Source organism: Cyprinodon variegatus, unplaced genomic scaffold (assembly GCF_000732505.1).
Source record: "Cyprinodon variegatus isolate N-32 unplaced genomic scaffold, C_variegatus-1.0 Scaffold1494, whole genome shotgun sequence".
Lineage (NCBI taxonomy): Eukaryota > Metazoa > Chordata > Actinopteri > Cyprinodontiformes > Cyprinodontidae > Cyprinodon > Cyprinodon variegatus.
Genome location: NW_015151947.1, coordinates 109,197 through 124,641, shown reverse-complemented (window position 1 = coordinate 124,641; position 15,445 = coordinate 109,197). Strand labels below are relative to the sequence as shown.

Below are 15,445 nucleotides of genomic sequence, written 5' to 3'. Positions count from 1 at the left end.
AAGAAGTGAGGAGCTGTCAGTCTGGAAAAAATCTTTTTGTTATTCCAAATTATAAAGGTTCCTTTTTTTTGCAAAACATAAAACTGACTAAAAATTAGTGGCTTATGCTGTTTGGGCTTCTTAGGTGAAAACATAATTTGCTGTTTAGCCATGGTTGCTGTTAGGTCAAAGGAAAGGACGCAGAGGAAAGGATGCAAAGGAATGGACGCAGAGGAAACGACACAGAGAGGAAAGGACACAGAGAAAAGGATGCAGGGGAAAGGAATTAGAGGGGAGAGGGAGCAGAAGGGAAAGGATGCAGAGAGGAAAGGACGCAGAGGAAAGGATGCAGAGCAAAGGATGCAGAGGAAAGGAAGTAAAGGAAATGATGCAGAGGAAAGGAAGTAGAGAGAAAAGGATGCAGAGGGGAAAGGACGCAGAGGAAAGGACGCAGAAAGGAAAGGACGCAGAAAGGAAAGGATGCAGAGAGGAAAGGATGGAGAGGAATGGACGCAGAGGAAACGACACAGAGAGGAAAGGATGCAGAGAGGAAAAGACACAGAGGAAAGGACGCAGAGGAAAGGATGCAGGGGAAAGGAATTAGAGGGGAGAGGGAGCAGAAGGGAAAGGATGCATAGAGGAAAGGACGCAGAGCAAAGGATGCAGAAAGGAAAGGATGCAGAGAGGAAAGGATGCAGAGAGGAAAGGATGCAGAGGAAAGGATGCAGAGAAAAGGATGCAGAGGGGAAAGGACGCAGAGGAAAGGACGCAGAAAGGAAAGGATGCAGAGAGGAAAGGATGCAGAGAGGAAAGGATGCAGAGGAAAGGAAGCAGAGAAAAGGATGCAGAGCGGAAAGGACGCAGAGGAAAGGACGCAGAAAGGAAAGGATGCAGAGAGGAAAGGATGCAGAGAGGAAAGGACACAGAGGAAAGGATGCAGAGGAAAGGAAGTAGAGGAATGGGAGCAGAGGAAAGGATGCAGGGGAAAGGAAGTAAAGGAAATGATGCAGTCTGCAGAGGAAAGGAAGTAGAGAGAAAAGGATGCAGAGGGGAAAGGAAGTAGAGGGGAGAGGGAGCAGATAGGAAAGGATGCAAAGAGAAAAGGAGGTAAAGGGGAGAGGAAGCAGAGGTCAAAGGAAAGGACGCAGAGAGGAAAGGATGCACAGGTCAAAGGATTCTGATGAAGATTCTAGTCATCTAGGTCATAGTCACTTCGTATAAGTAAAAAAAAAAATCCATTCCAATCCAGTGGATGGTTTTTGTTTTTGTTATTGTTTTTTTTTTTTTTTTACTTTTACGGAAGGTCAAAGGATGCAGAGGGGAAAGGAATCAGAGCGGAAAGGAAGTAAAGGGGAAAGGATGCGGAGGGGAAAGGGACCTCTTTGACCGGCTGCAGCGGATCATTAAAGATCTTCAGGTTGTTTTTAGTCCATCTGTAGAGTCTGTCCTGCCTGAACAGGAGCGCTGTGCTCCAAAGATGGGAGCGCTTTGACTGCTTAGACCAAAGGATCCTCTCTGGGTTTAAAAATCTTCACAAAGTACCATCAGAGAACGATCCTGCTCTCACTGACAGACTCTCTGTTTGCATCAAACAGTTTGAGCCTGTGTGTGTGGAGGGGGGAGGGGGGGACCAATACTCTAACCTTTGCTAAGCTTCACTGGGTTTTTGACACTGAGTCATATCTTTGTTATTTAGTGACATTTTACTATGTTGAGATACTTTCTGTTCTGTTTCAGAGTAAGTTTGCCAAAGCTCTGTACGACAACGTGGCAGAGTGTCCAGATGAGCTGGCCTTCAGAAGGGGCGACGTGGTCACGGTGCTGGAGCAAAGCGTGGCCGACACCAGCGGATGGTGGATGTGTTCCCTGCACGGCAGACGGGGTCTGGCCCCTGCAAACCGATTGGAGCTCCTGCTGCAGACCTCCGCTGCTGCAGAACGCCTTCGACACAACAGTGATGTCAAGGTGCAAAACATCTACCAGATCCCCAGTACACCCCGGCCCATCAGCAGCCCTGCCTATGAACGAATGGACATGGTCTACAAAGTCCCATCTGTGCCTTTGTCAGCTCCCTGCAATCCGAACATGTCGGCTCTGAGGCAGAGCCCAGATGGAACGGCCATCAACAAGGTATCCATCTTTTCATTTCTGTGTCTGTCAGTGAAAGGCTAAACCTGTTGGTTCCTTTGAAACGGTAAACCCACAGAATGCTGCTGCAGGAAGCTGTGGACTCCTGCTGACCAAAGGCCTCACATGTGGGGACCAGGGGCTCAGTGAAAGGACAGGAACGCAGCACTCAGGTCTTTATGGGCCTTGTAAAACAAACAGACACAGACTTCAGACACTTTTTACTGCAGACAGCAATGCCTGCTCTGCGGGACCCTAGAAATGCACAAGAATGTTCCTTGGTACAGCGTGTTGGGAAGAAATGCAGCCACATGTTCATGATTTCCTCCTCTGCCCTGGGGTAGCCCTGTTCCCCTTTATAGCAGCCATGCAGAACCTGCTGAGCTGCATGGTTTCCTTAACGAGGGCGAGTTTAGTCTGACAACGGAGGGACATGAGGGCGAAAAAGTGCGGCGATCTAGGAGGAAAAAGGGTCCCAGCGTTCTCGCGCACCTCGCTCTTCCAGCTGGTCCAACTTCACAAGTTTTTTCCCTAATTTTGGTCATAACAACAAAACAAGCCGCCCTCCTGTCTGCGGTCAGTTACAATTTGGAAGAGGTGCAGCAGAGTGTCTGCAGAGGGAGCAGGGACTTCTTTTTGTTCACTTCGAAACCTATGCAGATGACCTAGTTTCAAAGTATAAATCAGCCTTTAGGCTTCTCCACAGAGGAAACACTGTCCTCATGAATGTGTTGAGGCTGAGGTCAGAGAGGTAGCTGCAGCTTTGAGATTTAACGATATGCTCTTATGTCTGCAGCCTTCCTTCTGCATGGCATCCAGCCCAAAACAAGTTTACGATGTTCCGCCCCAGTCAAGAGGAGCTTCTCTCCCTGTTGTAAGCACACTTATTGATCAGCAGGTCTCTCATATTGCCACCTGTGTGGGCCTTCATCAGATATCCTGCTTGTTTTGTGCAGGAATCATCACTTTCCCTCCAAATGGCAATGCAAAAGCCTGCAGCTTCAGTTCCAGAGACGGAGAAAAAATCGGAGACTGCAGAACCATTAAGGGGCAACGATCAAAGAGACTCTTATGTGAGTTTTGCATATCTTTTATTAATCAAGGAAACAAGGTTTTAAGAAAGTTCTGTTTGGTGGCCGAGGGCTGCAAACATCACATCAATACATGATTTAACAGCAAATTTCAAAGGTCCTGCAAACACAAAAACATGCAAAGAAAAACCGCTGCAAAGGAGAAAAGCTGCAATCACAGATAAATAAAAGCAGCAAAGCTTAGAGCTGCTGCTACCACACAAAGACACCAAACACATACAAAGTAAAAAGTCTGGATGTCTCGGACCTTTATTTAATGTGAAATCATGTGTGAAAAGCAGCCACATCTCGCAGCAGGAAGGTCTGTGGTTAAACTCTCACCACCGGCCTTTCAGTGGGAAGTTAATGGCCTCCTAACGTCCTGATGCGAGCATTGCTGCACTCTTTGTACTCTAACTGTCACGTTATACAGAGAAATAAACATTTTCTGGTTTTCTTTTACACACACACCTCTGATTGTCTGGGTCACAGAAATCTAAAACAAATTTGGGGCGTGCAGGTGGAGCGGTGGTTAGCACGCACGACCCATGTACGGAGGCCTCAGTCCTCGATGCAGCTTACATGGGTTTGAATCCAGCCTGTGGTCCTTTCCCGCATGTCTCTCCCCCTCTCTCATCCCCCCCTTTCCTGTCAGCTTACTGTCCAAAAAAAATAAATAAATCAGCCACTCGTGCCTTAAAAACTAAAAAAAAAAAAAATACTTCTATTAAAATGTTCCCAGTTCATCCTTTAATTATTTTTCATTTCAATTTGTCTTTTGTTGTGAGCTTCACATGTTACTCCTTGGCTTTCGCTTTAACTTGGCAGCAGAGGGCGCTGTTTCCTCTTAACTGGCACCAAACCCTCTGAAGACGCAGCCACTCATCTCTATTATATTCCAACGGATCTACAGGATCGACTAGCCGAGGTTTTTGACTTATGGTGCGTTCACAACGAACACAAAACCTGCAAACAATTTTGCTCGCCGGATAATTTGTCTTGGCAGCAAAAGCGATTTGCTCAGCCGGTGAATCTGTGTTGAGTATTTGTTTTGGTAAAATGAGCAATACGCTGAGTTCAGCAGGTCATACAGTGATGCTCCTACTTTGGGGAGTCCAAGAGTAGCTGGATCAAAACCGCGTTCCCTGGAGTTAAGGTAAGGCGGTTTCCTGTAGCTCAGCCAGGCCGTGTTGCCAAATTAGCGTTTCTGTTGCCATTTTTAGCACCTTTTTAGACCTCTCTGCCCCTTTTATTTCAAAATAGCACCTAGCGCCTGTCATGGTTTTAAGCTGTTTGGCCCCATGCAGACACAGACAGGGAACAAGGAGCAGTTAAATACGTTTATTTAGGCTATACACAAATATGAATAGCTTACAATGTGAGCTGCAGACAAGGTTTGGAACGTCAGGGTTAGGAGCACTGCGGGAGGAAAGAGGAAACTGATCAACACTAAGATACTAAGGGAGATCTGCGCTGATGCTGCTTCGCTTACCACCAGGTACAGATAACCTATCCGGGGAGGATGAGTGGAAGAAAGGGTTCTGCAACTCACTGCTTTCCAATGGGAGGAGATGGCTTAGCGACAGGTGAGCTAGCGGATGGAACATAGGCGGGAGCCCGAGCAGCACCACAGCGGAGACAGGTTCAAGGAGCAGCTGAAGGAACCAGAGTGAACCCAGGAAGGGGGTCTGTTGTCCGGCTTGGTAACACAGAGGGGAGCAGCAGGGATTCAGTAACCAGTCTTCAGAGCATAGAGACAGACAGTGAGTAATCCAGAGCATAGAGAGCTGAGGGAGACAGGTTAGAACTAGGAATCCAAAACATCCAACTCACAGGAACGAAGATCTGTCGACAGGACAGAGGCCTAGGCGTACCACAACGGTCTAACCCCCTGATTCCTCATACTCCGTCAGCGCTCCGCCCCGCTCATGTACGTCGAGCGGAGTACTCGTCTTTCATGTAAATCAGTGAGAGCTGTTCCACATCCACGGCTACTCCTCCGCACGTCACAAACCACGTACATCTTCTCCGTCCGTCACCTCTAAAATACGGAGCCGAGCTATTTTTGCTCCGGTCCAGCCAGGTCAAGATCCACTATTGCAATCGCACTAAACAGGAAAAAGAACATCGAGAAGAACCGGTTTGTCAAATTAAAATATAATAAGAACAGATCGGTTACTACAAATAAGAGCATAATTATTATATATTCCAAAAACTAACATAGTTTATTTAAAAGATTGGATGCAAACTATTGGTCCTTCAACAGACCAGGAAGCAGATTTCTCATCTCCATCAGAAACATCTGCTGGATGCTGATGGGGAATTTTTTAAATATGTCACATTAAATTAAGGGTTCATTTCTGCATGTTTTGCTCCTCCGAATTTAATTATAATAATAACGCAATGCTCTCCCCGGGCTCTGAGGAAGTCGGAGCGTAGCAAGACGGGAGGAACAGCGGAGGCTGTAGGCTTTGCTTTGCAGGAGGTCTGGTGCGCTGCGGGGAGGAGCGGAGATGGAAATTGAGGGATTTCAGGGTAACAATCTGAGCATTCCCAACGAGCCGCCTGTGGAACAGAATCAGCAGATCATAGAACCCTGACACTGCCACTTTCTTCTGTATTAATAGAGACTTTAGCGACAGCACATAAAAGCACCGAACTCTGTCCTCCTGAGCGAGCAGCTAGTGGATCCGTAAGTTCGCGCTCTGCTGTCATCATGCAGCAGAGATACAGAAGCTAACCTGCTCCACTGATTCGCAGCCCTCTCTCTCTTTCTGCTTCTCTTTTCTCTGCGTGTCTCTGCACTGCGTTCTTCTTCTTTGTAAGGTTTTTTTTTTAGTGGCTGGCAAACAACTGATTGTTCATAATGAAACCAACTGGTATCGACCGTGGAACTAAAGGGCCAGTTATTTATTTTTAAATAAACACTGGTTGGTTCATGCTGGCAGGTCAGCTGTAAACTCATCTTTGTTGCAGCATAGCTGATTTAAAACATTAGATAAAGTTCAGCAGCTGCAGCCTCCAAGGTCCATCCTGTCCTTTTTGGTGCCAGTTATTGGGAAACAGCGCCCTCTGCTGTGTAGCTCTGTGTACTATATACAAGACAACATCATCATTGCTCTGCTTCAGCTGAAGTAAAAGAGAAGGAGGAAGTCCTGAAGCTGAATTTGTGACTCATAGCAGCAGATTCAAGCATTTTGTAAAAAAAAATAAAATAAATAATTAAAAGATAAAGTGGGAGGGTTTCATTTCTGCTTAACTGCCACTGATCTCTTTGAGTGCTTGAATTAGTTTTGCACCGTTTGTTTTAGATCAATTGGAACTTCAGACTGGAAAAGTCCGAAAATCGATCTAAAATGACAAAAGTCCAAAGTAACATTAATAGCTTGCAGCAATATTTTTGGATGAGTTGGAGAAAGTAAGATGTTTTTGATTTGGATCTACTCAATACACTGAAGAGGTATAACTTTTTCAGTCATTGTTAAAGTAGAGAAAACTGCAATTAAGAAACCTCTGTTTTCACAGAAGTCACAGAAACAGCTCCATGCTGCCATCTGTTGGTATTAGACTGAGCTGATCCAGGAAGTGCAGATAGAAATAGAGCTATAGAACTGTTGACTTTGCTGTATTGACCTGATCAGACCCACATGCTGTTTATGCCTGAGTTGTGAAGTTATGGTTTGGATTTGTTTCAGTTAGCAGATATATTCTGTCTGCTTCTGTCTCCTTGAACCCCAGTGGGCCTCAGCAGATGGCCGCTCACACTGAGCCTGGTTCTGCTGGAGGTTTCTTCCTGTTCAAAGGGAGTTTTTCCTCTCCACTGTCGCTACAAGCATGCTTAGTGTGAGGGATTGCTGAAGAGTCAATGAGTCGATGCAATCAGCTGGTTTTCCTTAGATAGAAAACTTTGAATCAATCTGACTGGATGATCTGGTTGATTTGGATCTGAGATGACCTGAGATGACATGATGTGAATTGGCGCTATAGAAATAAACTGTATTGAACATATTTTTATTTTTTTGAATTAAGAACACCATGATTAACCTAAAGAATAACTTTACTGTAGACGTTATTATTGGTGTTTATTTCTCTTTGTACAATCTTACCTGCTAAATAATGAACTGTATGATTAGAACTGATTTTCTTCCTAAGGTATATGCAGTTCCTCCACCCGTGGCCTCCGACCCAAACTATGACATCCTTCCTCGCTCAGCCACAGAACACCAACGTAAACTCTGCGCTGGATTCAGCACGCTTCCTTCTCCCCAGAAGCAGGAGTGGATCTACGATGTCCCAGCCGGGTCAGAGAAGCAAAGCAACATCGAGGGCAACTATGACACCCTGCCAGCCAGAGCTGAATGCAGACACGTCTACGACACTCTTCCAGCTCGAAGATCAAATCCGGATTTCCTGATCTATGATACACCCAATGCCTCCAAACTGCCCCCACTTTCAGACAAACACCCAACAGAGAGATTACCGCCGGAGGAGGACCACCTTAGCCAGGTGGTCAGCGACGCTTCAGAAGATCATAAAGACCTGGAGAGAAGGGGCGATCCAAATAACACTTTGGAGCACAAAAGGGTGCGCCTGCAGCGGATGAGGAACTTTTTGGCTTGTGCATCTTTCCCTGACATTCCAGGTGGTGGGAAAACTCTGGTGGCTGAAGAAGAGCAGCTCAGGCTTTCTACTGAAGTTAACCAGAGGATCAGCACAGCCTCCAGCTCTTCCACCAGCTCCTGTGACTCTCTGCCCCTGAGCTCATCTTCCCCTGAGCCTCTTAGAGAAGTGACTCTCTGTCAGGAAGACGCCTGCCGAAAACTGCTTGAGCTTCAAGAGTCGGTTTGTGGGGCCGTGCCACGGCTCATGGACTTTGTAAGCAGCAACTGGAGGAGTAAAACCCACCTGGAGAAGCACCTCCAAGAAATCCAGGTAGCAACAGAGAGGGTGGTGTCTGCTCTCACCTGCTTCCTCAACTTTGCTCTTGATGTGAAGGGTAACGCTCGTCGCCTGACTGACACGAACCTGCAGGTCAGGCTCCACAAGCAGCTCTCCATAGTGGAGGATTCTGTTGTGATCCTCCAACAAACGGCGAGCTCTCTCAACGCAGCCGGCTGGGCCCTTGACTCCCTCTGCCAGGACCCGGGCCAGGTCCAGAACCCTGACCAACTGGACCGCTTTGTGATGGTGACCCGCACTGTGCCTGACGATGTCAGGCGCCTTGTCTCCATCATCTACGGAAACGGTAAGCTTCTGTTTAAAGCTCCGCCACGAGATCAGGAGCCTGTGAGCAGCAGGAGTCCACCGCAGACCAAGGAAGGTCTGGATAAACCAGAACCAGAACCAGAACCAGAGTCAGGAGAGGACGACAACGACTACGTAGAGCTACAGGTGAAAGACTCAACTTTATCAAAGACGTTACGGACATTATGACACGTCAAGAAAAGCTAAAAGTGTTTTTTCACCTTTCTCATAGAAAAAGACCGAAGAAAGGAGGCCAGAAGAAACGAATAAAGAAGCGAAAGAGAGCGTTCCACCAGTCTGCCAAAAGGTATGCAGCAAAACAATCCTCTGGTCATTCAGACTTTATCCTTCATCTTTTCAGACGTGTCGGCCTCCCTCTGTGGTCATTTAGAGACGTTCAGTTCATTTAAAAAACTTCTCTGATTCCCTCTCTCCTTATGGAACCAAAGATGTTGCAGAGTCAGCAGATTGCAGGTGGTTTAGCAGCACAGACTGTTTCTGCAGAGTGAACAATCTATGTTTACAGAGCTAGCTCCTTTCTATTTCTAACAGGTTGCTTACAAAAATTTTTTTAATTCTATGTATAACATGGATACATAAACACCTGATTTTATTTTATTTATATATTAAATTCTGTTTAAACTAACAGATCATAATTAAGCTTTACTGCTGATGAATTTCTTTATTCTGACCCCGATTATTTTTAATCTGATCCAGACTATTGACATCATCACTGTAGCTCCGTGTGTTTATAGATAGATAGCCAGCAGATGAAGGTGGGCCTGAAGTTCTGGAATGTAATGCAATCATCAGCATCATAAACCTCATTTTCTGATGTTATTCTTCAATAATTATTGTGAATCTTTGTCATCTGCAGTAAGATTTAATCTCCCTAAAATATTAATGCATCCACTGGTTTATCATGAGGGACAAGAAAATCAATGAGGCTCCTGTAGATTGGGAATAGGACATTCTGTGCGGCTCTAGCTGAAACTGTTTATGAAGGATCGGTAGAGCTCCTAACTTGTCCTCTGGTGACATGGTGGCTCATTGTTGTGTTTGCTTTTTTATTATATTTTTTCCTTTATTTCTGGTTAATATGTGTTTTTCCTCAGGCTGAGCCCAGAAGCAGCGCAGAGGAACAGCAGCCATCCCTGTCAGAGCACTGCAGGCTCTATTTTGGAGCTCTTCAAAAGGCCATCGCTGGATTCGTGGAGAGCCTTCGAAATAACCAGCCACCAGAGAAGTTCATCTCCCAGAGCAAACTGGTCATCATGGTGGGCCAGAGGCTGGTCAACACTCTGTGCAGGGAGGCCGCCCGTCGAGGCTCCTGCCAAAGCCTCCTGTGTAAGAGCAACCACCTGTGTGCGCTCCTCAAGCAGCTGGCTGTGGCCACCAAGAAGGCGGCCGTGTACTACCCAGACAAACAGGCTCTGCTGGAAGTCCTAGAGTTTGCGAAGGAACTGGCCCAGAGAGCGCAGCATTTCCGTAAATCACTCGCCCTTTAGGCACATGAAAGCAAACATGTCATCCTTTAACTTCTTCTTCTTTCTTTTTCTATGACCTCTGAGCCACAGCAGGTGATATGTGTTGATTAGTAACAAACGCAGGTTTTCAAACGTTTACCATAGATGAGAAGACAAGTCGCCTTGGAGGACCTCCTTGCACATTTAAGATGCCGGAACTTTTCCAATTTTAAATGCAATTTTAGAATAGGGTTATAGCTATTCTTTTTATACTTTACTAAACCTTCTGTAAATGTGGTTTATTGCGTTTAATTTTTTTAGTTAAATGTGCCTTCTGTAAATATCTTTGTAAAGTTGCCTTAAAAACTGTTTTTGCCATTTTCTTTATCAGGTTTGAGATTTAATTTTTTTAGGTAAAAGTGCCTTCTGTAAATATCTTTGTAAAGTTGCCTTAAAAACTGTTTTTGCCATTTTCTAAGCTTAACGTCAAAAATGAAAACAAAAACATTTTTATCGGTATTATAAATAAAAGCTGAAAAAGCTGGTCTGTCTGTTTTTATTTTAGTCCAGTTTGTCTTTAACATCTATCTCAATATGTTTTATTTCGCGTGTCTTTTTATTTCGCAAGTTTGTCAGATCAGTCTTCATAGATCAGTCTTATTAGGGACAAAAACAACTGGAAAAATTAACCAAGATCCATAAGGTCAGCACAGGTGAGCTTGTGGTACCAGTCATACACAGATAGAGAATTACAGCCTACAGCATCGACGAAATGGATTGTGACGCTAACTCCGACTTCCTCGAACTGGAGGACATGGAGGAGGAGGACTTGACCTGCCTGGGTTAACACTCCAGGCCTTCAAGTGGGGCAGAAGTCATCTCCCCGTAGGACAGTGACCTGTACGATGTGTACAGACGGGCGGCTTTAAAGCTGAATATCCCCTGGCCTGCAGTGCAGGATTCAGAAGGAGCAGAACGGGACCTGTATGACGGTAAAAGGCTTCCACCAGCTTCACCACCAGCAAAGCAACTTTTACTGGCCGTTCCTGCTTGAATGAGAGAAATGAGCTTCTGGTCCAGCCCATTTAAGAGCAAGCTTCCCGCCAAGTGCTTCTCTAAGCTGGAGATACAGGGCATGGGTGAGCTGGGGCTGGCCGAACCCTCAGCAGTAGAGTCTTCAGTGGCTTACCACCTCCACCCTAATCGCAGATCGGTTTCAGCATCTCCAAATATCTCGCTCCCAGGTAAAATGGACCGCCTCACAGCCTCCATTTACCAAAGGATGTACAGATATACGGGTCAGTCAGTGTGCTCACTTAACGCGGTTACACTGCTGTCTGCGTACCAAGGTGAAATCCTGGAGGAGATGGGGCATCAACTGGACTCGGGGACACCTAACCCCAGTCTATGGGATGAGATCTGTGTGGTGAACGATCTCATCTTACGCACCTCTGGTGGTGCTGTTCAAGGTTGTGGTTGTGTCATGGGTCTGGCTGTCTCTGGGGAAAGAGGCCTATGGTTAAACCTGTCAGGCCTGGGTAATTCCCAAAAGGCCGAGATCATGGATGCCTCCTATGACCCGACGAAAGGTCTATTTGGCCCCTCCTTGGAGAAGATGAGGCAGATGAGTACCCTTTAGAAAACAGGAGGGAGATGCTTTTAACCTTTATTTGCCTCGCAAGCCCAGCCAAACCCACCCCCCCACCCACCCCCCACACCCCCACAGGGGACCCAGACCTGGGTTTGCTGCTGCTGCAGTGAGAGTGTGGCGAAGTGGAGCCAAGCCTTCAAGGAGACCTGCCACAAAAACCGCCCAGCAAAGCAAAGCAAAGTGGAGAACCCAAGACCATGGGGGAAACACTCTTTTGCAGCGGCCGCTACAAAAAAATCGTCCATTCCACCCTAGGGAGAGCAAGAAAAAGGGGCAACCTAACCCCACTGTTAACAACCTCCCCTCTGAAGAGAAGGTTTCCAGGCACCAGAGCAAACTTCTCTGTCCAGGATTCAGATGCTCCTGTTGCTCCCGGTTCACCAGGAGTCATGTGAAGTTCTCCCTCTCATGTTCAGAGAGAAGACATTTTGGGGCGGAGGACACACTGTCACCAAGGACTTCAGCAGTGTCATCCAACACTCCACAGCGTGTTATCAGTGTCACCAAGCACTCAGCTGTGCCCCATGTCACAAAGTTTTGTTCTGGGGGAATTAGAGAAAATAAATACAGCTTTTCTGCAGCCAGGCATGTTGCCAAAGGCATGAAGTCCCCACAAAAAAGAAAAAAACACAAATGGCTCTCTGTCACTCCCCTCTGCGCCCAGCAGAGGGAGCTCGCACTCTTTACAAGAGAGCCGAGTACAGCAGTGCAGAGGGGATGACGTCACTCAGCAGCGACGCTTCTCCTCTCTCTGCTCGGGCAGAACAATGGCGCGCATGCGCAGTCTCTCCATGGGTTTTGAATACAATTTCCAAGGGTTACAGACTGAAGTTTGCCACAAGACCTCCGAGATTTAACGGAGAGCTCTCTTCCGTTGCCACTGGGGATTTGGCTCATGTCCTGAAAGACGAAATAGCATCCCTGTTAGAGAAAAAAGCGATCAGAGTAGTACTGGACGAGAAGGTTCGTCAGGGTTTCTACTTTTCTCATTCCAAAGAAAGACGGCGTATCACTACGCCCCATACTGGACCTGCGTGTGTTAAACAGACACTTACGCAGATATACATTCAGGATGCTCACACACAAAGCACTGTGCCGCTCCATCCGTCCGGTTGGACCTTTCGGATGCCTATTTTCAGATCTCCATTTACCCCCACACCGAAAGTTTCTCAGGTTCGCTTATCAGAGCGCTGCCTACAAGTTTCAGAACATCCCGTTTGGGCTGTCATTAACCCTGTTTGTGTGTGTGTGTGTGGAGGGGTCGTTGTCCCCTCTGAGGACGTGCGGGATCAGAATATTTTCTTACATAGACGATTATCTAATCTGTTCTCGATCAAGGGAGCAGGCAGTCAGCGAATCCCTAGCAGTGATGAATCACCTCATCAACCTCGGGTTAAGGATAAATCAAGCCAAAAGTCGCCTGATTCCCGTGCAATGCACGGAGTATTTGGGTCTCAAAATAAACTCCCTCTCTTATCGTATCACATTATCAGAGGGGAGAATCCTGTCATTCACTCAGTGCATGACACGTTTTCAGTTGAGAAACGTTGTTACATTCAGACTGTGCCTGTGGCTCCTCGGTCTTATGGCATCCGTGATTTCAGTTGTCCATCTGGGGCTTCTGATGATGAGGGACTTTCAGCGGTGGGTCGCCTCACTGCGACTCTGTTCCCGCCGTCATTTGTGTCGCAGAGTAAAAGTGGTTTTGATCTTTTATCCAAAGGGAACCCTCTCTATGGATAATGGAAGCTGCATCCACAGGTGGTGGAGCAGATCTGGCAGAGATACGGACGGGCTGCCGTAGATCTCTTCGCCTCATGGGAAAATGCTCATTGCCTGCTGTTTTTCTCCCTGTCAGACCCAGACGCTCCACTGGGTATGGACGCGTTGGTGCACCCATGGCCAGACGTGTTGCTTTATGCTTTCCCTCCTCTCAGCCTGATATCCCCAACTCTAGTCAGAGTGAGGGAACAGGGGCTGTCTTTGATTCTGGTGGCTATCTGGTGGCACTCTGGGCTTTGCCCATGAAAGGTGGAATTTAAATGCAACAGGCCTCCCCCCAGAGGTAATCGACACCATACAGAATGCTAGGGCTCCTTCTACTCGCTATCTTTACTGGTGTGAGGAAAAATAGACCATTCCTTTTCAGTGTTCAGTGGGGGACGTGCTCTGCTTTCTGCAGAGCTTGTTGGAGAAGGGTAAGGCTTTTTCAACAATTAAGGTTTATTTAGCCGCAATCTCTGCTTGTCAGGTAGGGTTTGGTGATAAACCTGTGTGGAAGCACCCCTTAGTGTGTCGTTTCATGAGAGGGGCATGAGGTAAGTTACCAGTTTCTAAGCCTCTGGTGCCATTATGGGATCTCAGTCTGGTGCTGGATGCCCTTTGTCATCATCCCTTTGAACCTTTGGAGGGTGTTGGCTTAAAGTTCCTTTCATTGAAAACTGCCCTGCTCTTAGCGTTGGCTACGGCTAAGAGGGTGAGTGAGTTGCATGTACTTTCAGTCAGTCCCGCCTGTTTACAGTGGGCACCCGGGCTCTCTAAGGTGTGCTTGAGACCCAACCCTGCTTTTGTGCTGAAGGTGTTGGAGTCTGCATACAGGTGTTCGATGGTGGAATTGCTGGCATTTCGTCCACCCCCTTTTCTCTTCAGCGGAAGAGCAGAAGCTTCATTGCTTATGTCCAGTGAGAGCTTTAAGAGCTTATGTGGACAGGGCAGCATGTCTCAGAAGAGCTGAGCATCTGTATCCTGGGCTACTGCTCATAAGGGCAAACCTGTCTCCCGCCAAAGATTAACACATTGGATTGTGGAGGCCATATCTCTGGCATATAGGTGCCTCTCTCAAGGAGCTGGGTTCTAGAGCCCATGCTACATGTGGAAGTGAGCTTATTTTAAGCCGGTACAACTCTGCCTCCTACACCTGCCTGTGAGGTGATATTCCATGTTCCCATTCGAGCACCTGCGGATCGGGTCACTGAGGCTTTTGCCTCTCACTACTGTGCTGCCATATCCTCTCTTTACCTGTCCCTCATTCCCCCTGCAGGTGGTGGGCCCACTGGTGGATGGGCTTGCGTTTGTCTTTTCGGGCTGGGCCTGGCCTGGTCCCTCGAGGGAGAACCCGACCATCAAGCACTTGCCAAATGACTTTAGACTTGGCTACAGGATGGGAGCGCTGGTTCCACCATATCAGGCAATGGGCTTTTTGAAGGAGACCTATCAAGATTCCCTGGCTTGTGGGACTCCTAAGGCAGCAAGGAGGTATTGTGAGGTCAAATGTGCCACTGCCTGGGCAGTCGCAGAGGCAAAATCTCAGAACTGTTAGGAGCTTGGAGAGTCCATGGACTATCGGTTGGCCTCAAAGCGATACTGGCAAACTGTCCTGTGTCTCCTTTCCCCTGATGACCAAGAAAGAGGCAATCATTGGACCCTTGATGACCGTGAAAGAGGCAATCATTGGACAGTCAAAGAGATACCTTGAGGATCTCCTCAATCTGGCTGACACGCAGATATAGGATTCGGGAGATGCTCAGAGTAGTCGCTTCTTCTCCATTTTTGGAGGAGTCAGCTGAGGTGGCTCAGGCAGCTTCTTCAGAGCCCCCTGAACCCTTTCTTCTGAAGTCTTCCAGGCACATCCCTCTGGGAGGAGGCCCTTGGGAATTGCAAATAAATGTTTCCCCCCTCTGGAGAACAAAATGGTGTGAATCGTTTTCAAGTGTTCTTCTTTCTATCATAAGAGAATGCTACCATTGAGCTTCCACACTACAAGTACCTTGGAATCCCACAAGCAAATGGCAACCTCGAAGAGGTAACAAGGAAAGCGGCTCCGGCCAAATTCCTCCAAAAAGTAAGGCAGGTCCTAAGGAGCCAGCTCAACGGCAAGAATAAGACTCGGGCAATAAATAGCTATGCTC

General features: G+C 47.1%; 1 protein-coding gene and 1 pseudogene across 1 annotated transcript in view; both read left to right on the top strand.

Annotated features, from left to right (window-relative positions):
- The window catches only part of cass4 (Cas scaffolding protein family member 4), a 14,103-nt gene extending 3,737 nt beyond the window's left edge, over window positions 1-10,366 (top strand). The window contains exons 2-7 of the mRNA XM_015403409.1: window positions 1,717-2,109; window positions 2,903-2,980; window positions 3,063-3,179; window positions 7,329-8,567; window positions 8,653-8,727; window positions 9,536-10,366. Coding sequence (XP_015258895.1) covers window positions 1,717-2,109; window positions 2,903-2,980; window positions 3,063-3,179; window positions 7,329-8,567; window positions 8,653-8,727; window positions 9,536-9,928 — 2,295 coding nt within the window. The 3' untranslated portion in view covers window positions 9,929-10,366. The remainder of the gene's footprint in view (window positions 1-1,716; window positions 2,110-2,902; window positions 2,981-3,062; window positions 3,180-7,328; window positions 8,568-8,652; window positions 8,728-9,535) is intronic.
- Window positions 10,367-10,949: 583 nt separating this feature from the next.
- Window positions 10,950-15,046, top strand: LOC107103636 (annotated as a pseudogene).
- The last annotated feature ends 399 nt before the right edge of the window (window positions 15,047-15,445 follow it).